General features: G+C 46.2%; 1 protein-coding gene across 2 annotated transcripts; it reads right to left on the bottom strand.

Moving 5' to 3' along the window:
* Positions 1 to 7,405: 7,405 nt before the first annotated feature.
* Positions 7,406 to 20,931, bottom strand: LOC138599379 (shaker-related potassium channel tsha2-like). 2 transcript variants are annotated; one of them, XM_069671026.1, is made up of 4 exons: positions 20,828 to 20,931; positions 16,960 to 20,451; positions 10,005 to 10,245; positions 7,406 to 9,551 (listed from the first exon to the last, which is right to left on the bottom strand). In XM_069671026.1, the coding sequence occupies exon 2, from the start codon at positions 20,142 to 20,144 to the stop codon at positions 18,702 to 18,704; it is 1,443 nt and encodes a 480-aa protein (XP_069527127.1). In that variant the 5' UTR covers positions 20,145 to 20,451; positions 20,828 to 20,931; the 3' UTR covers positions 7,406 to 9,551; positions 10,005 to 10,245; positions 16,960 to 18,701. The 2 variants fall into 2 exon arrangements, with proteins under 2 accessions (XP_069527127.1, XP_069527126.1); XM_069671025.1 differs by having other exon boundaries at positions 7,406 to 10,245.
* Positions 20,932 to 21,645: the final 714 nt, after the last annotated feature.

Genomic DNA, 21,645 nt, shown 5'->3' with positions numbered 1-21,645 from the left:
TTCAGGGAATCCCTGCTTGCAGCATGCCACGAACATGCCTCCTGACTGCGAGTGAGAGCTATTTTTAGAAGCTCTTCTATCTTTGAGGGGATTCTGGGATCTATTCCTGCCGAGGGTCCTGCTCGTCTGCACCATTTAACATCCCGAGGGGGAGCAGGGGGGGTTAGCGAGGCACGCTCAATGAGAAAATGCAGCAGCTTACCCATCAGTGCGTGACAGCGAATACAATTACTCCAGAGCAGCATATTAGCTAATAATGCTGCGTGCGTGCGTGCGTGTGTGTGTGTGTGTGGACCTTTCTTCTTGCCTCCCCCCGTGACTCTTCTCACTGATGGTACAACCCATAAAAATGATAAAAATAAAAGAGATCCCGACACGTTGGGTTAAAGGAGGCGACCTGGCTTTGCCCCTGCAGGAGATAATGATCTGTTTCACGCTTCAATAGTCTTTGACTGCAGATGTTCCTCTGAAAACATCCTCAGTAACAGGCAGCACGTTTATGTCAGAGGGAAAATGACATGTGAAGGTTCATTCTTTAGTTTATGCTGCAGAATCCTCATTAAGTCTGATAAATGTCTGAATCCTGATTAAAGCATTCGATGAAAATTAGCATAAAACTCCTCAAAAGTTCCCCAGTGTCTCTGTAAGTAACAACATGACTGATATTAAAGAACATGTTTATTTTTCTGTGAGGAAATTCCCATTTTTCCGTAAATATTTTATGTAAATTACGTCAATCTTTCCAGGAAATTCCAGGAATTTTTTAGGAGGTTGCACACCTACAAAATAAAGCTTAACCAAAATGATATTGTGTTCCTCTTTAGATCACAAGACATCTTTACCTTCCATCAGTCTGAGCTTCTTCTGAGCTCTTTTAATCTGTACTTTAAGTTTCCCTAACCTCTGCACAGACACCTGGTCAGTCTGGTGGACAGTCTTTAAGTAATCCTGATACTTGCCTGTGTAAAAGTAAAAACTCTGAGATGCTGTGTTTGTCAGTCAGTCCCGGAGGCCTGCGGCTGCCACCAGCAGGATTTACTGCGTCCCAAGTTAACGAAACGCATCCTCTGGGGAGAAGAGAGCAAACGAGCCCGGGCGAGCGGGGTGATCACGGGGTAATGTGACTGATGTGACTGATGACTCCAGCCGTGGCCTAGATTAATGACTCGTGGCCACTAGCCATCTTCACATGGACGGGAATGTCCTTGGATTAACGGCTAATCCCGGCTGAGATCTGAGAGATGAGAGAACTTTGTGATGAAGCTCAGCGATGGCTGTGTGAGGCCAAGATTAGTCGTCTGACGGCGATCACGGACGTGTCGGAGTTAACGCTTCACTGTGACTCAGCTGATCCTGATTAAACTGATTGTTTAAGTGAAATAAGCCGCTCATTGACCAAAAGACCTCGAACATAAAGTCTCTGCAGACACAAGAAAGGGAACACCGCGACTGAAACATACTGGTGGAAATGTAACTGACATTTTTAACAGTTTGAACAATCCCACCTTAAGGTAGCCGAACACGTCCACCTTAACAAACGCGGCTTGGAGCACCTTCACACAGCGCGGGTCACTGGGCTGCCCTCGGCTCTGATTCACGCAGGTCACGAGGAGGACAGTCACATACTGTACACATGAACACACAGATTGCTCCACTCAGACCCTCCGTGCTCCTGCTTCCTGTTACGACTCGCCTCGCGGGACGGGAGAAGTGAAACCACCTCGGACCGATCAATTATTCATGCCGAGCGGGGCTGTGTTTCAGGAACACAAAGGCAGAGTGATCCCGTCTCTCAGCCGACCGTTCAGTCCATCAGACGGCCACCGATCAAATGTTGCTGCAGTCAAAAAGTGATGCTAATGAGGTTAGCACAGACGAGCTCTCTGCAGGGGGACGGACATCTGAAATAAGGCATCTTAAAGGATGGTTGGAGTGTTGGGGAAAAGGTTTCTCTGTTGGAGAGCTGGATGAGAATCAGTTACTCACACACAATGCATAAAATATAAGGCTACGGCCAACAGACGTTAGCTTCCCATAAAGACTGTAGATGGGGGAAACAGCTAGCTTACGGCTCATTGGTTTATCTTGGTTGTTTGTCACGAAACCCTCAGAGACATTTCTACTACCTGCAAAAGTTAAAGCTGCAAAAACAACATTTTTACACTGTAAGTTTTCCTTCTTCCAGCTCTGTGCTAAGCTAACAGGCTGCTGGCTATGGCCTTGTATTTAATAAACAGATATGACAGTGGTATCTAAATCTCAGATGTGCCCTTCAAGGATGAAGTAAATATGCTTGACTCGACTCCGAGTTTGAGGTGAATGCTGGGACATTAGTAGGAAGCTGCTAACAGGCTAGCTGCTGTGGTGTTGCTAAATGATTGACAGTTTGCCGGGTGGTTACTAAGGTATTTGGAGCGGTTGCTCTGGGACTCAAAGGTGGCTTTATGTGCCAGTTTGAAGGTGGAAGCACGTGTTGCTCGGATGAGATGTGGAGAACAAACAGATGTGAACTTACCAGACCTCTTTAGCATGCTGCTGCATTAACCGCAATTAGCATAACACACATAACTTGTGCCTGCTCTGTCTGTGGACAAGTTGGCTAACATAGGTGTGCGATGCTAGTGAGTATTTAAAGTTTGTGTCACTATGACAACAATAAGGATGCTAACTCTCAGTGGATCTTTGGTCCCACCATGGTTGAAAGCTTTGTGGACACCAGCAGCTGTTACTGGTTCACTCTGGAGCCTGGGCATCCAGATGGAGCTGCAAATTAAACCACTGATCTGTCTTGAAGTTCCCAACCCCCCAGGAGGAGATGCAGGGTGTAGCTGTGAAGAGGAAGGATGTGTTAGCTAAGCTAGCCTGCTGTCACCCTGACCTGGACTTCCAAGCAGCTGACAGGTTTGAAGGAGAGCAATTATGAGTGCTGATTCAGCAGACAGAGTACTTATGCTCTGTTGTGGTTTTTCCATTTGCCGTCTCCGCTCGGCCCCTCAGAGCGGCTTCCTTATGTAATGGATCTGTTTCCCTGCAGCTCAGAGTCATTACTTTTGAATGAGGTCTGGGACGGCTGGAGTGGCAGGAAAGCAGGCCTATCGTCTGATCTACATGACTCTGCAAACAGGAGTCAAGAAGTCAGAACATGATACGACTCCATTGTCGCTGAGAGGAAACGGGACTTGGATTTATGGCACTAATACTACAACACAACTAAAGCACTAGATTTATATATGTGGGGGTCTAAATGACTGTAAGTACAAAAGGTTTTAGAATTGCTCCTGTAGTGTTTCCAGGTCAGCAGCCGTGTCATGGCTTCAATATAATCCTCGGGGGGAAATGTCCCCGCTCAAAATCTGTCCACTAAAAGTTCTTGTTGTTTCCACTGACAGGCTCAGATTGTTCTTCTACGTGTGTGACAACATGACAGAAAGGATCCCTACAGAGATAGACCTTTTTGTTACAGAGGAAGATGATTGTTTTAACCACACACAGACGTTACATCGCTCTCTGCACACACACCAGACTCCATTGACAAAAACAATGATTTTACCGTACAGAACACAGGAGCTGCTGGTCGACTGCTGCCTCCTTTGGTCAGATTGTTTGTGCTATCGAGTGACTTTGTTGTGTTTTTATGGTAAAATCAGATCCAACACAACATTTTTCCAACACACAAAAACTAAAAAATCTAAACGATCTCGCAGCTGTGAATCAGCAACGCCTGTTTTCTGAGAGCTTAAATCAGTGTTTTTCTGAATGGAGTCTGGTGTGTGTGCAGAGAGCGATGTAACGTCTGTGTGTGGTTAAAACTTCCTCATCTTCCTCTGTAACAAAAAGGTCTATCTCTGTAGGGATCCTTTCTGTCATGTTGTCACACACTTAGAAGAACAATCTGAGCCTGTCAGTGGAAACAACAAGAACTTTTAGTGGACGACCTTTGACCCATTACAGCCTGTTTCATTGCTGCAGGATGAACACACTGTTTGCACCTGTTAGTCGTTTAGATCAAAGAATATGTAAAACAGGGTCCAGGTTTATAAACAGCCTTTAACGTAACCTGAGCATGAACACATATACATGCGGGACGTGTTACACGGTTGAGCACAGTAAGTTCATTTATTTATTAAACATAAGTTGTAGAAACATAAAGCCTTGTCAACTTTAATATACATTATATAATATTATACAAATAATTTACAACATTGCAGTACGTTAAAGAGAAAGAAAAGGCCACATTAAACTTGACTCTGTTGTGCATATACAGTATGATCCCAAGCCAAACACACGTTACATCATGAAAGACTTGTTCTCTTTTTTCTCGTATTAGTCTTTATATGCGTCGTACAGGGAGATACACAAACACTCAGGTCAACAGAAGTAAAACATCGTTTGAGGCTTTAAACACGGAGGACACAGGTTGAGGTTTCGCAGACAGGAAGTCTCTTTAGTTGCGGTTGTTTCAGCAGGAAAACACAGAGTCGCACAGAGAGCGGAAACACGACGAGCGCAGAAACATGGAGAGAAACTGTTGGTTACACTCGAGCCTGTTCACGTGTGTGAGGGCGTTTATACGTCATACGATCCGTTTCACTCGTCTGAATCAGGACAGCGTTTTAAGAAGAGAAAAGATGGATCCTTCTTTCAACCTGAACTTTATATCGTCTGAAAAACATGAATCATTTCTGACTTGTTTTATTGGATTATTTTAATATCACTGACATTTTAATCACAGCCGTCACAACAGAAAGAAGTCACAAAGATGAAAATGTAATTTTTATGGATCAATTCTTTATTTAAATCTTAATTTTTATTTATTGTCTGAGTTTATTTGTGTTCAACTTTATAATAAAAAGAAAACTGAAAGTAAATGTTTGTTTGTTTTTTAGGTGCTTTTTTGAAATTAATATATTTTGTATATTTTCTTCTTCGGGTTTACTTTACAAGCTAAACATTAAGTTAAACTTCAGTTAAACATTATTAGATTTTATTTTATAAAATTATCAGGATTATGTTTAACCTATTTTTTAACACAAGATGTTTCAAAATAATTGACTTTGTGTTTATCCAGAAGATAAACGTGTCCTTATGAGGAACAAATAGTTTTAAATGATCTGAGTGAAGCTTTAATTTTACATTAACTTTAACTTAGTGACATTAAACTGCTCATTGCTAAACATCCACACTAAAGTAAAACAGATTAAATTAAAATCGAGACGTGACGCGTTCACAGTCGATCATTTCTCTCTCCTGAGCTGCTGAAGAAAAACACGACGAGTGTTTTTACTCTGAAGTGTTAAATTGAACAAGCGATCCTAAAAGTCGATGATTGCAAATATTATTTTCGGCCTGTGATTCAAACATAAAAAACATTTACTGTCTCAGGATATTAAATCATTTCATGTGGTGTTTAAGTTTTTAATCCTGCATCACGATCTCTAAAACAATCTTTAAGATGAACTCAAATATTCGTCTCTACTTTCAGATTTCTTTGTTTCTTCTCCAAACTCCAACCAGGAAGACGACTTTCTGTACATTCAAAGTTTACATTGTTTCTAAGTGCAGCCAGTCAGCTGCGTCCCTACAGTGCTAATATACAAACACATACTCTTCTTCTGTGGTGCCTCAGATGCATTGGACAGGGTGATTAACTGAATGAGGTCATGATTAAGGCACTATTGACTTTCAGACAACCAGGTAACTTTACAGATGATGCTTCTCATGCATTATTGCTCATTGGTGATTAACTGGTGACTGCATGACTCTAACTGGACTCGCTGGTTTTCTAACTGAAGTTAAGACTCGGCTTAACCTACGAAGCATTTCACAGCACGGTCTAACTCGAACTCGACACCCTGAAGACGAGAAGGTTGAAGTGGTTTGCATGTTAAATAATGAAGTTTTGTTTAAAGGAGGAAATCAAGGCTGTAGTTTCAGATGGCGGAATACAGAAGAGCGATTCATTCTTACCCTTTATTTTATCGTTCTGAAGGTGTTCAGACCTGAGGCGGAGCCATTTCCTGTCCAGCACAGTGACACACACGTCAGAGCAAAGTCGTTCAAGCTGGTTGATAGCATATTACTGTCCAGTGCTGGAATTCACCTGACGTCCTGAGGCTGCATTGGAATTTATCAAACCAAACTCCATTCAAAAAACGAGCGTTTTAAAGTCGTGTTCTCGTCGTCTCACAGACAGACCTGACAGAGCATGACCTCAGCCTCTGTACAGACCTGCCTCCTGCTGTAGTTCTCTCAGCATCCTCTCAGCCTGTTTGTTGTCATTAAATCTCAGTAACATCTGTTTGTTGTGGCTTCATCGCGCTGTAGTGAGACAGATCTCAGCCCACCTGTGACTTTAGATACAGTGAAACTGCCACTCAGCGGAGACAGATGGACAGGCGCTCCACAGCTGAGACAGGACGCCGGTAGTTGGGTTTGACCAATGGAATTAAAAGCATAAGCTAATGCAGTCAACTTGAACGACTAATGAACAGCAGAAATGTGCTTCACTTCTGGTCTGAACACACCTTTATCTTCATGAAGTCAAAAACTCCCTGAAATTAATGACCAGGTTGTTCGATTTGGGCAAACCCAACACATGTGACAAATACAGTAAGGTTAAGGTCAGGAGAAGATCTCCAGATGTTGGGGCTGATGTACACTTTGACCTGCAGACTAGTCCAACAAACACTGAAGTCCAGTGAGGATCTGTGGGGGTTTGGAGGCAGGTGTGCTGCCTGAAGGTTCAGTGTTCTAATATGAGTCCATCTGGGTCTGTATGTTCTCTCATCTGGGTTAATAACGCCGGGTTTAAAGTGGCCGGAAAGAAGAGATCATTAGAGATGATTTTACTCAACTGTTTAAAACGTATGTGAGGGGACGAACCCGACGTCAAGAGGAAGTTTACCAGGAGGACGTTTAAGACATCTGAGAGCCTTCAGTAGAGCTACGTGTTCGTGTCTCTACTGAAGAGAAACGAGCCGTCATTGAAACGGTTTCAGATTTCTTTCTCAAAGCAGAACAACAGTTTGTGTTGTAGAAAAGAAAAGTTTAAAATGGACCTTAAAGATCCGTCTTTGTCTCCAGAGAGCGACCACAGGATGGATGAACGTATAATGTGATGCCATTGATCCCAACACACACGCGCACGCACACGCGCACACACACACACGCACACACACACACGCACACACACGCGCACACACACGCACGCACACGCGCACGCACACGCACACGCGCACACACACACGCACACGCGCACACACACACACACACACACACACACACACACACACACACACACACACAGTTGAAATCCCTCATGTTGAAATGTTGATGGCGGGCAAACAAGAAACAGAAGATGACACATCTGCATGTGCCTCATCGAACACATGCAGATCGAAGCTGATCAGGATCAAAGATTTATTTTATAAAAATAGATCACAATTGAAGATTGTCAAAATAATCATGGCAACAATAATTAGAAATAAAAAACAGAACTTAAAAGGCTTCCACCCTGAAGATCCCCGAGCACAGAAACACTCACACTATTGCTTTCTCTTATTGTGCATGAAATGAGACGATTGAGCGACTGAGCCGAACTCTGCAGCTGACGATGAAGCACGCGCGCGTCCTCCAGCACGCCATGTGTGTTACATGTTGTGAACATCAAGTGATGGAGGTCTGAGCGGGCGGACGGGAGTCAGAGGACGCTGCCGCTCTCATGAGGGAGCTACTGTATTATTATTGTTGCACAGTATGCAGAGTACATTAATCATCACCACTTAATGCCTCGTCACAGCTCATCAGTGACTCTGTCACACAGAAAACACCGCCGGCTGTTTTTATGTCGAAGCGAAGCACAATTACAACAAGACCAAACTGCAGAGTTCACGTCGGGGTGATGGACAGGAAGTTTATCAGACTGGTACCAAAGTTCAGTGACGAAGATGATGAGTTCAACGTTTTGGGAAAAGTTTCAGTTTTGTTCCAGGATGTGTTTAGGTTAGCTTAGAGCTGCTAGCTTAGCACATAAAGAGTGAAATCAATAAACAAGCTTCTTTCTTGTTGCTTCATGTTGTAGGAATAAAAATGATCTTGCTAGCTTACTAGCTTGTAGAGAAAAGATCAAGCTAACAACAGGCCCCTCATGAGGACACCATGCTTACAGCTGTTGGTGGATGAGGAGCTTGAATGCTAACTATCCAAGAAATAACTTATGCTAGCAGTTTCCCTCTTCTTGCTCTCAGTCTTTGTTGATATCACAGAGTTGAGCTGTGCGTCGTACCGTGGAATTTGTCACAGCTACAAAAGTGAAGCCTTAGCAAACGTAGCCTAGCTAACATATGCTATTAAATGGTGTGACTACAAGGCTAGCAGTGGAGGGTACAAACCTTTCCAATAGGAGGTTTTTCCGGTTCTATTTATTCTGCCAATGTTGTGTAAACTCAGCTAACTCAAGCTAGCCACATACAGCTAGCATAATGCTGGATCACTTTGTTCCACAACACCTAGCTTAAACACCCAAACGTACAGTTTTTATGCTAGCTGTTTTGTGGCTACATTGGATAGCTGTTTCCTCTTCATCCAGGCTTTGTGCTAAGCTAGCAAAACATTTCTTAGGTGTATGTTATCACTGCCTTTGTTTACACCACATAGCTCCTGTGCTAACGGATGCTAACACAGTTTTAGGCTATATCAGACAGATTTGAGTTGTTGGAAGTTGTTTTTTAGGTTAGCAGTTTCCCCCTGTTTCCAGTCTTTGTGCTAAGCTAGGCTAAACACAGCCTGGAGCTAACTTTCTGCTGTCTGCACTGAGATTGAATTGACACCTGGAGTCTTTGAACTTTCTTCACATTCTTCCTGTTTTTGCCGTCAGTTATTAAACTTCACGCTCAGGACTGGTCTGACAGAAACTCGCTTTATATTTCTTTATGTTTTTAAGAGCGGCCGACACATCTCGTTATTCGACAGCAGGAAACCTCTGCAGAACTTTATTGCCCTTAAATCAACAGACACTCAACAACAGTCACACTCGTTATTGATCTCTTTCAAACAATTTCACAAATAAATTAATAAAAAGTGCAAAAGAATCACGATGTCAGGCTCGAAGCTGATTCGCTGTCATCAGTCTGGATGACTTTTCATTATTTAATCAGTTATTCTGGCGTTCTCTCGTTGTCCTCGAGCATCTTTAACAGTTTCACTTCTCTACGTTATTAAATGGCAGTTTGTGTTTATTTAATTGCACCAGATAATTAGGGAAGTTAAATCCAGGTGTGACGACAGTGTTCAGGTAACGCAGGGACACGGACGTCTCCAGGTGTTAAAGCTTCTGTGGTAAATGAGCGGACACTGAGGTAGATGTTCGAACAGATATACAGCATTTTGATCAAAACCCAAACACAACCGGAAACATTCAAAATCATCCAAAGAAAGTCAAACGTCTGCGCTGAATGCATTTAAACTCCTCGCTCCTCTCAGACATTCAGAGGGCCGGCTTGTCTTCAAAGAGTTCTTGGCAGGCAGACGTTTCCCCCGAGCTGCCCGCTGAGCTGCTTTGTTTTCACAAAGGCAGAAATAAAATAAAAAACATGATAAAAAAGAAAAACACGTTAGCAAAAATGTTAAAAATCTACAAAATAATTCACGAGGTTAACCCTTCCCTCTCGTATAAAACAGCATGACACCTTAAAAAATAGAGATTTAACGTCAAACAGAACGCGACACAGATGAGCTGCTGTTGTTGTTCCCACGTTTCAGATTAGCGCTGCTGCGTTTGAGCCGAAACACAAACTTCTCCTGTTCACATGCTCTACTTTCCACGCATGCAGTATATGATTTGGTTTGACTATGATATGCAACATACAGACGGACCTACAGCTTCTTTTTCTCTACAGTAAGAGGAGCAGCCTCCCAGGAAACATCGAGCCGGACACACGTTGGACTCCGTTAGCCAGCAGACATAAATATTTGTGTTCAGATGATTCAAGTAACGTTTGTCGTACCTCCGAGTCCTTCTGAAGCGCCGTGCAAAAATCAGTCAGGATGTCCTCTTGTAATGGAAAGGCGTCTCATAGCTGCGTGTGTCCTATGAGTGTCAGAGTTTGTATCCAGAGTTTTAATTCACCTTCATCACAGGAAGAAGAGGAGGAGGAGGGACGGGGACGCAGGGACGACGCACACTGTGGGTTTGATGGAGCGACGTGACGGGGAAGCCAGGTGGAGAAGCAGGTCGTCGGTTTATACCTGGGGAAGGAAAAGAGAAGATTTATTACAAAGTGGACAGAAAGAGACAAACAAGGATGAAACACGGGTGAAAACCGAGTGACCACAAGTGAGTCCAAGTAAACTCTCTGTTTGTGTCGGGACGCACAGCACTAAAACTGACTGATCCTTTCATCAGGTTATCTATTTCATTTATTTATCAGTCCATTTATTGATCATATATTTAGCTTGATTTCTCCTTTTATACCTTTTTGTCGCCCGTCTGTCGCTCTGTGTTTTTCAGTTTATATGTGCACGCTGCTCGTTGGATCAATAAAGTTTCCTGATTTGATTTGAAACTGTGTTGATTTGTTTAAAACTCTTGAGCATATTTTTTCTTCTCGTAACAAAGTGAAGAAATCACACACACACACACACACACACACACACACACACACACACACACACACACACACACTCCGGGCCATCTCCATCCCTACAGTCACATGCTGAGGAAGCAGAGCCAAGGACAGGACGAACCAGCAGCCATCACTTCCTGTTTGTTCCGTCCTGACCGCGCACACAGAGAGCAGCGAGCTGTTACACGCCGAGGCCGAGCTGAAGACACCGACCGACCACATCGAGCAAACACCAGAGGGTCCGCCTGAGCCGGACGCCTGGGGAGACGACAGTTCACGTGGAGACGTGCAAACAAAACAAAATATATAAACGTATCAACAGATGGATATCCGTCCTGCAGACCCTGGGACACGTCAGCGGGGAGCACTGACTGATTCATTTAATATATGTCTGTGTTTCCACCCTCACATCAGCTCATTTGTTGAGAAGAACTCCTGAACCTTGCTTTCACTTTTCATCCTGTCGGCGTTCATCTAAAAGAAGGTGTTCAGATTGTTGGGAGGCAGAAATCATTAAACAGCTCCGTCCTCTCCTTCTCTATGCACATGAATACTTTAAAGACGAGGTTATGTAATGAAGAAAGCAGCGCTGAACCAGGAATCCCTGTTTACCTGTGACAGGCTGTGCTGCTACCAGCTGGGGCCCTCTGAGATTAAACCCTCCGGGGCCACAGGAGGATTTAATCTCTCCGCTGACCCAGTTTAATCCCAGTTTTGGACACTGGTGGGAATCTTTCTGCAGCCACAGACGACACAAATAAAAACCTGCAGACAGGAAGTGATGAGCGGCAGAAAGACAGCCGAGCAGACGGTGATGTGGACCAGAAGCAGGAGCCGTCAGAGCAGCTGTGCGCTGCACGTCGGTTGTAAAATATTCCAGTGAAAATGTGCTCGCTGCACTTTGTCGAGCTTCGCTTCACTCCAGCAGGTTCAAGGTATTATCAGCTGGCAGCTTCAGGCATGGCTGCACATTTTCCATGTAGAAGCCGCCAAAAATAGACGGTTCTCCAGGAAGAGGAAGTCAGAGGAGATCAAGTGTTTATCAACAAAGTCACAGAAACAGGAAGCGGCACGTTTCATTTATGTCAACGCTCTGAATCTGATGACGGATTGTTAAAGACACATTTGATGGTCAAGACGACGTGAACCTGCTGAGCTCTGAAGCCTCCATCAAACCATCACACATCGTCCACAGCCGGAGGGTAGTTAACAGATCAAACAGGCTGATCGGCTCCACAGAGCGCCTGATCCTGACCAGACCTTGACCTGAACCTAACCTGGTTTTAATCTGAACCTAAACTCGACCTAAATCTGACCTGTCCCTGACCTTGGATCTGCTTTATTTAAACCCAGTCTTGACCCTGACTCGGACCTCTCCTGTCGTTAACCAGATCTTAACGGGACATGAGCCCCTTCAGACGACCTGAACAGACCTGGTGTGATCAGAAGCTGACCCTGATCATTGATCAGATTCAGATCAACACGTTGGAGTCTTAAAGCTGTGGATGATAAAACAGTGTCCCCTAACAGCCTGCAGCCGGTATCTAACACACTCACAGTGACATCACTCTCCTACATTAATTCATGAGTCTATTTTTAGATGTGAGGAGAAAAACTGCGACGTAATGAAGAAGCAACAAACGGCTCTTTGCAGTTGTTGTTGTTGTTCTGACTCGAGGAGGCGTTCGTTCCTTTGCCACACAGAAACTTTCACTTCCATCATAACACAGCGTACCCTGGTCATTGGGCGAGAGCGCTGACACACAGTGACAGGCTCAGTGGTGACTGTAAACTGCCCGTAGGTGTGAATGTGAGCGAGAAAGGTTGTCTAACGAGCATGTGTTTGGCCTGTGGGAGGAAGCCGGAGTACCCGGAGGGAAGCTGCGCGTGCACGGGGAGAACATGCAGACTCCACACTGAAAGGCCCTCTACGGCTGAACAGGGATTCGAACCAGGAACCTGAGAGTTGCAGTTTCCAGCCACTGCACCACCATGCCGCTTAACAATCTAACAGTCTAATCTGCACAGCTGGAGGCTACAGCTCCTCCTGCTGGTTGAAGGAACAAAGGTGGCATGTTTGATTTAGACTCAAGTCTAATCTGAAAATAACTCTTTAATTTATTTAAAGGTTCCAACTCTTTTCATGAAGAACGACTCGGTCAGCGCGACACGTCTGCTTTGTCACGTACAAACGTGACGACTTAAAACTCCTGAACACGACCAAGGAGCAAAAACTTCCTCCTCCTGAATCACAACCACAAACAGCTTCTTCTGCAGCGCGATGTTGTGTGTGTGTGTGTGTGTGTGTGTGTGTGTGTGTGTGTGTGTGTGTGTGTGTGTGTGTGTGTGTGTGTGGGTGGATGTTGTGATCCCGTCTCCATGGCGACCGCAGCCCAGCAGCTGCTGTCACTGATGGTTTACTGCCGTGTTGGTCAAGGTCTCGTGACTGTAATTCATCCAGTGTGAGTGACATCAGAGTCTTTAAATAACGCCGACCTCTGACCTGAGCGAGCGGCTCACATGGAGCTGCAGGGAGAGACCGAACTGACAGGTCGTGTTCATAACAGACGGTTTAAAATACTCATTTATTACTCGTCTGTGCTGTAAATCAATCACAGCTTCTCTTCACATGTTCAGGAATCAATCAGCAGTGAATGGACGCGTCTGCAGCTCCTGTGTGGCTGAAGTCTGGATACAGACCGATGATACATTAAAATGTCACTGACAACTTTTAACTTGATTTAAGTGAAATAAAATAATTGATCTATTTGAATAATCTGTTGATGTATCGGCAGTTTGATTCAGCTGCCTGCAGGAGGAAAAGAAGGAACAATGAGTCGGACTTGAACTACTCAACACTGTTTAAATGGAAACAGAACTTTATTTAAGTCAATGCAATGATCAATGTTTGTTATCGAACACAAACGTGATGATTTGCTGCTTTTCTTTGGTCTGTGTCACGTTGAACTTTAAATCTTTGGTTTGGACTCTTCATGACGTCACACTGCATTCAGCTTAATGAAGATACGCTCACTCATCTGACATTTTAGGGACGAAATGTATTATTTTTGTTCATTAAAAAGTTGTGGTCTGATTACATTGAGAAAAAGTTGATGGTTTGGGGTAAAAATGATTCGTCGGGTTGAAATCATATTCCTCAAAAGTGTCTGTGTACGGCGAGCGACAGAGGTCAGCTAGAAAGCAAAGTACATAAACAACTCAGTAAGTTCTGAACAGACTGTCGGAGTTATTGTCCTCTTACACAGAAACACACTCTGACGCCGGCGTGAAGCCGCCCCAGTGTGTGTTTTTACAGCGTTCCGGCGTTGCAGAAGCAAAACATGCACGAGGTGCGAACAAAGCGCTCGAGCTCGTCGCCAGTTTAGCTCAGCAGTTAAATCGGCGGCCACATACAGAGGCTGTAGTCCTCGATGTGGCGGCCCGGGTTCAACTCCCACCCTCGGCCCTTCATCCCTACTCTCTTCCTGTTTCCAACACTATCCGCTGTCCTCTCAATGAGAGGCCAAAAAAATACAAAATTAAAAAATTAAAAGCTCGAGATTCCCACACACACACACACACACACACACGCACGCACGCACACACGCACACACGCACACACACACACAGCGCTGCTCCGCCTCCTCTGATGTTACCTCCGACGCCGGCTCAGAGGCGTAATAATCGCGCCTTGAGCTGGCGGTGTGAAAGAGGCTCATATTACTTGATATCATGAAGTGACTTTATATAAACAACAGTTTCACACGCGACGCTGAAACACCCACAAACGTAAACACGAGTCGTAATAAGTTACTTGCATAAACAACTTAAACGTCCGTATTTCAGGGACCGCCGAGAGAATCCTGTGATTTGATTAAAAGCTCCGCAGCGTCTGTAACAGCAGGTGATCCGTTTGATCGCTGGCAGCTTTTAAAAACAAAAAGCAGCGGACCTGCAGCTTCGATCTTTGTCCCTCAGGTGACCGTCTGCACCAAGAAGAATGTTAGCTAACTCCTCTCCCTCTCTCTGCTGTGTCCTCCATCTTTACCTCCACGCTGCTGTTTCAGTCTGCGCCTGTTTGTCTTTCATGAAGTGGAAAAAGGAGTGGGCTGGGTGGATGTCGGGTGGGGGGGTTGGTGTAACTCACTGCAGGCCACTCGAGGCTTCAGGACAGATTCCCTCAGCGGTGACAAAGACGCTAACAATAGCTGTCAGAGTGTAACTCTGCCCCGTCAACAGCAGCAGTGTCATCCAAGGGGAAACCTGTTTACCTCCGCCTGCACCGCCCGCATATGTTCAGAGAGGACACGCAGGACAGGAGGGGGAGGAGGCGGGGGGAGGCGGAGGGACTTCACAGGAAGAGATTTTGACCAAAAAGCCTCCCAGGGGGGACACGGTCAGTTAGCACGATGCTGTTGGAGCTGTCATGTCTCCTGCGTTCAGGCTGACATGAGCTGCTGCGTTATGTAAGCCAACATGGTGGATGTGAGGTGGAGGAGGACGAGGAGCGGCCTGTCGTTACACAAATCTGAGTTTATTTTCCTCCACATCACCTTCACACTCTGCTGGAGCCGAGGACACAACCAACAAACAAACAGCTGACTGTCTGCATGCTGACACCAGCCGTCCTGCGGCTGCAGGAGCTCTGACGGTCTCACACGAGCTCCGACAGGAAGTACAAAGATCCAGTTAGCAAAACATGCTAGGCTACATATCCTGTAAACACTGCTAGCTAACATGTAAAACCTGCAACTGCCAAAGTTTGCAACACAGAGGTCACCTTTCTTACATTGTGGTTATTGGTGGAAGTTACAGATTAAATATTTGAACAGGTGATCTACGTCTGCTGCTGGTTCAGTGGCTCCAACTGGAGAGTTAGCGCTAATCGTGCTAACATCAATGAACTGATTCCTAATGAACACGGTGATGCTGGAAACTCTCACCTCCAACAAAGGAGGCTTCAGTTCTGTCTGTCACAGAGTGTCTGTCGGTCTGTACGCTGAACCAGGCACCTGTGATCACCTGTGTCAGTGGTCGTAAGTGTCACTCACAGCAGCTGGTCTGAAGTTATAAAAGCTGCTGCAGCTCACAAAAGCTCCAATGAAACAACAGTGTGCAAAACGTTTGTTTGTGCTCTGTGAGTTTGAGCTGCACGTGTGTGCAGACGATCGTATGACTGATTATAGATTGAACAGTTGTTCGTCTGCTCAGGTGAGAGTAAAAACATCCTGCGCTCGCTTTGCTTCTCTGTCACAGACACACAGAGTCCAGCTGGGACCAGACACAGACCACCTGAGCTCACCTGACAGCTTTAACATCAGCCTGAACAAACCCAACCAAACACAGGAGCTCATTAACACACAGCCAGAGGTCAAAGGTTAAACAGGGCGTCCACACACTTTTAACCCTTTATTGTATAAGACAATTAAAGGCTGACGGTGAAGTGGAAGGCCGTCTCACGGCAGCTGAGAGGATCAGTCTGTCCAGCTGTGGTGTCTCCTCACAGCTGCACATCAGACTTTCTGCAGCAGCTGCTGCCACCTGCAGGCTCACAGCGGTACTGCTGCACCGGTTACACAGTCAGTTAATGTGTCAGCAGCATCTAAATGTTCTCATCTTACATTTTACACTACATAGTGGAGGGGAAGGGAAGTTCTGTTCTCTTGTGTTTTACATGAAGCTTTAGAAGGAAGTTTTATAATCTACACACAGAGCTGCACTAAGAAGAGGCAAATAAAAGGTGTTGTTCTAGTTTACTGGTGATTTCTTTCTCTTATTAGATCAATAACATCCTGTTCTTTACACACCATGAAGGCCGCTTTGCGGCCTGTCACTGGAACAGCCTCAGAAACGGCTAAAAACCTGGATGAGGGTCAAAAGGCCTCAAGGTCATCGTGTGGAAACGAACTGTTACAGGTTCTTTAATCACACGGGGGTGACACGGTGACACGGTGACTCTGTTTCTGAGCAGACGCACATGTGTCAAAATGACACCAGTAACATCGGCTCACATGGTTTTTATTCTTAGATTTATTTGTGCCCGATAAATTGATCAGGCTTTATTACGAACATGTCCGTGTATGTAACTGTTTTCAGCTTGTTCTGCTGCCCCCTAGTGGACGACAATCGATGAATGCAGCTTTAAATCAACACATTTCTGCAAACTTTGTGGAAAATCAACTTCTTCTAATATTCTTTAAATGCAGCTTCATGTTTCCGACACCCACAGGAAGAAACGTCTCTCACTACTGAGAAGACAAACACTGATTATCAACTGGAAGCTCGACACAGTTAGGATGAACACTGTCTTGTATATGAAGCTGCAGGTTTTACTCACCTCTCTGTGTGACCGGGCCCGCGCCGCCATGGATCCGTTGGTCCATCTGTCAGTGCGTCGATGACTCAGCAGTTGAACTCCGTCAGTCCATCAGTGAATAATCCAACAAACAGGACGCTGAGCGTGTCTCCTGCACGTCTCTTATTCCCTCAGTTTGTTAAAATCCTCTTTTTTTCCATGAGGTTTGGTTGAAGGATTCGTCCCTGGAGTCCAGATGATTTAAGGTGCTTTAATGACGAGTAATGGAGACTTAAACACACCAGCTGACCTGCTCTCACTGTGCGATTCATTAAAGTCGTTTGGTTGGAAATTATCCGGGCGAGAGCTAAAATATTAATCAATTAATGTGATTTATGAACTGATTTTGTTCTATCGGTTTCCATCTGTTCAGTACTTTAATGTCTTTTTTCATCAGGAAATTAAACATTAACATGAAAATATAACATTTTCACAACATTTAAGTGTAAAATATTTGTTTATGTGTCTGACACCTGCGACCTGTCTGCCTGATATTGGTGTCACTGACGTCTAAAACATAAAATATTTCATCACAAACTGGTTTTCCTTCTTTTCTCATAATCAATCATTTTGTGTTTTCCTGATTTACAGCGTCAGACGCTCAGTTTGATCTCTGGGAACTTGTGACGGATATTTAGCATCCAGAAATAACCGATCATTAGAATAATGTGTTTGCAGCCAGTTAGAACAATTTAATGGGTCATATTCTCTGTGTGACTAAGGTGCGTGGACAACAGGTCAAACACCTGTAAATATTCTGTCTCTGATATATCTGATCAGATTTCCTGTCAGAGGTTTAAATGATGCGTCAGACTCGGCTGGTGAATCAAACAACATGGAGGCTTCCACAACATGGTGGTTTTCTGGCCTCGTCTCTGCAGCTTCTTTTTTCACTCCTGTGTCAGACAATACAGAAAAGTCTGGAAGGTTGCTATAGAAACTGCATCCTCGGAAGAGATGCAGGGCCTCGGTTCGGCCACAGGGGGGCGCTCTTGGTTTGGGAAAAGCTGCTTGTGATTTCATAATGTGTTTCCGAGCAGGCTGCTGTGGAGGGTTTCACCTCCTGCGGCCTGAACGGTTAAACTGCCCGTCAGCAGCGGGCAGCGCGCGCCCTCAGTCCTGCCTCACAGGCTGCTCGTGATGAAGCCTGAAGGTTAAAATCAAATCTGGCATCAGAAGCGTTTATTTTAGGATTCATCCAGCCGGCTGCGCATCATCTGAGACCGAGTGTGAAATAACAGGTGCACGCGCGTGTGTGTGTGTGTGTGTGTGTGTGTGTGTGTGTGTGTGTGTGTGTGTGTGTGTGTGTGTGTGTGTGTGTGTGTGTGTGTGTGTGTGTGTGTGACCATAACAACAACAGCCTCCATGTGCCTCCTGCATCAGTGTGTAAATTTAGAATGAATTGGTCCTGGTGTCCAAAGCAAATGTAAACGTTAAACCTGCATCATTCGGGCAATAAATGACTTCATTATTTACTAAGAGCGACATGAACAACAATAAAGTGCTACAACACGCTGATCATGTCTAAGCTTTCCCGCCTCGTCTCGTGCGTAATGGAAGACAGTTTCAGGCTGACAGAAGGTGACTTCTCGTATAATCCGTCCGCTGTGGTGACTTTAAAAGAAACCCTTTGATGGCAGAAATAAGGAGCTCAAAGCAGCGCGCGGGATGTTGCACTGAGAGAGCCCCTCAGCGCGCGCCACTCATGCGTAATTGTGGTGAACTCAGACATCGGTGAGCTTCCCGGTGTAGGCTTTGTGCGGGCTGCAGTTGGTGTACTTGATGGAGTCCGCGTCCTCGCTGCCCAGGTACTCGGACTTGGACAGACTCGGTTTGCTGTCGCTCTTCTGGAACTCTCCAAACGTCGGCTGCTGCTGGCCGCAGGTCACGTGCGTGTACTGGAACTGCTCCTCGTGCTCAGTCTCCCGGTGGTAGAAGTAGTTGAAGTTGGAGACGATGACTGGCACCGGGAGCGCGATGGTTAACACTCCGGCTATGGCGCACAGAGAGCCCACGATTTTCCCGCCGATGGTGACCGGGCACATGTCCCCGTAGCCCACCGTTGTCATGGAAACCACGGCCCACCAGAACGCGTCTGGGATGCTGCTGAAGCCGGACTCCGGGTCGTCCGTCTCCGCGAAGTACACCGCGCTGGAGAAGAGGATGACTCCGATGAAGAGGAAGAAGATGAGCAGTCCCAGCTCGCGCATGCTTGCCTGCAGGGTCTTCCCGAGGATCTGCAGCCCCTTGGAGTGTCTGGAGAGCTTGAAGATCCGGAAGACCCGGACCAGGCGGATGACCCTGAGGATGGCCAGAGACATGGCCTGCTGTCCGTTCCCCTGGTGCTCCGCGAGCTCCAGACCCAGCGTGATGAAGTAGGGCATGATGGCCACGATGTCGATGGTGTTCATGATGTTCTTGAAGAACGCGGGCTTGCTGGGGCAGGCCAGGAACCGGACCAGCAGCTCGAAGGAGAACCAGATGATGCAGAGCGTCTCCACGATGAAGAACGGGTCTGTGAACGGGTTTGGTTTCTTTGCGCGCGCGGTTCCGTTCAGCACCAGCTGCTCGTCAAACGTTCTGGCTTCTTCTCTGAACTCCGGTAAAGTCTCCAGGCAGAAGATGACGATGGAGATGAGGATGACCAGCACGGAGACTATGGCGATCCCCCTGGCGGGTCCGGAGCTCTCCGGGTACTCGAACAGGAGCCAGACCTGCCGCTGGAACTCGTTCTCAGGCAGCGGCCGCTCCTCCTCCTTAATGAAGCCCTCATCCTCCTTGAAATTCTCAATCACCTCCTCCCCCAGTTCGTAGAATTTGATCTCCTCCATGAAGATGTCCACGGGCACGTTGACGGGTCTCCGGAGCCGCCCCCCGGACTGGTAGTAGTAGAGGATGGCATCGAAGCTGGGTCTGTTCCTGTCGAAGAAGTACTCGTTCCGCAGCGGGTCGAAGAAGCGCATCCTCTTCCGCGGGTCCCCCAGCAGCGTGCAGGGGAACTGGGCCAGCGTCTTCAGCTGGGTCTCGAAGCGCAGCCCGGAGATGTTGATGACCACGCGCTCGCAGCACTCCTGGTTCTCCACGCGCTCCGGGTCGTACACATCCTGTGCGGACAGCGCGGCCAGTGCCACAGTCTCATCCAGGTTCTCTCCGGGCACCACTGTCATCTTTCCCCCCCAGACAAGGGCGCCGCGTCCCGCTCCTCAGTCCTCTCTGCTCCCCCTCCGACTCCCCCGCGCGCTATTTGGAAACCAGCTGAGTGTCTCCGCGTGCTCTCCTCTTTTTTCTCGGTGTGTCTTCGTCACGTCTCCGGGTGTGCTGGTTCCTTTGGCATTTTCGTGCCCCCCCACCTCCTCCACGCTCACCTTTCCCCGTCCACGCGCTGCCTGCTGTAGTCTGGACTCGGCTGTCACATTCACTGCATCTTAAGCAGGCTTTGCCCTCCCCGAGCTGACGTGTGTGCACGCTCTCTCACTGAGGGGAAACAAAAACACACACACACACATGCACGCACGTATGCTCATAATGAACGTGATCCAGGTATTTATAAACACACGCACAGAACAACATCGAGTTCAGGAGGAAATGTTTTGAAGAATTTTTAGACTTTGCGTGCACAGAAAGAGTCGTGCGTAATGAACCTGTTGTCTCCAGCGTGGCACAGGCTCAAGGTTATGACTGGAGTTGTTGTTTATGATGAAATATGATGCGATGTTTGCAGATATCAGCATGCATTTATGAATGGAGCCGTTTGGAGACGTGGAAAGCGCGAGACTGTCGTGCAAAAACATGCGATTCTCATGCAAAAAAACCCGAAATGGTCGTTTTTCATTGATGATCTGAGGAATACCTGTGGCTCAGAGCTCCGTCCTCCTGCTTACACACATCCTTCCCTCCACAGATGACACACACATGGAGACACAAAGATTCTCTGCAATGTCACGCTGCAGCCGCTTCAAGACGAAAGCCTGCTGACGTTTCCCCACCAGCCTGCACGCTGCTCAGCCGCTCCACAAGTTGTGCACGACTTGCAGGATCCGTCATGTCTCCGCGCTGCCTGCTGCTGGCATGTTAGCTAACTGTGCATGAAAACAAAGAGCTTCACTCCTCTTCTCCTGATTTAAATACGAGGACTTTAGAAGCAGCGTGTCTCTGAATAAAAGGTAAACACTGCGCGCTGTGCAACAAGTACAGAGAAACAGATCCGCTCCGGATGATGGAAAGAAGGAGAGTTTCTGGGCTGCAGCTCAGAGCAGTGACGTGTTCTCCTAAAATAGCTGGATTCCTCTCAGGGCCGCAGGAAAAGTTTCTTTTCCCATGGAATGGCCCGAGGGAGCAGCAGGGGGAACGTGAAAAAACGAGATGACATGAAAAGGAAAAAACAGATTTGCATCTGAGAGAGAGAGAGACAGAGAGAGAGAGACAGAGAGAGAGAGAGAGAGAGAGAGAGAGCGAGTGTGTGTGGGAGTCATTCAGAAAATATTACAGCTGTTTAGAGGATTCACTCTGAGAAGGTGAATGAAAACGTAAATGTCCCCAAACTTCTGTTAAACTAAATATTAATTACAGCCGATACACGTGAACAGAGTCTCATCTTCATGATGTCGTTCGAAACACCAGGTGGTCATTTTATCTGAAATAAATCTTGTTCTGTGTCAGCGTCACGCC

The sequence above is a fragment of the Semicossyphus pulcher genome, unplaced genomic scaffold (assembly GCF_022749685.1).
Source record: "Semicossyphus pulcher isolate SPU_LCO1_2020_fin unplaced genomic scaffold, fSemPul1.0.p SCAF_20, whole genome shotgun sequence".
Taxonomy (NCBI): Eukaryota; Metazoa; Chordata; class Actinopteri; order Labriformes; family Labridae; genus Semicossyphus; species Semicossyphus pulcher.
Note: the sequence above shows the minus strand (reverse complement) of the source record. Positions and strands in the feature narration are given on the sequence as shown.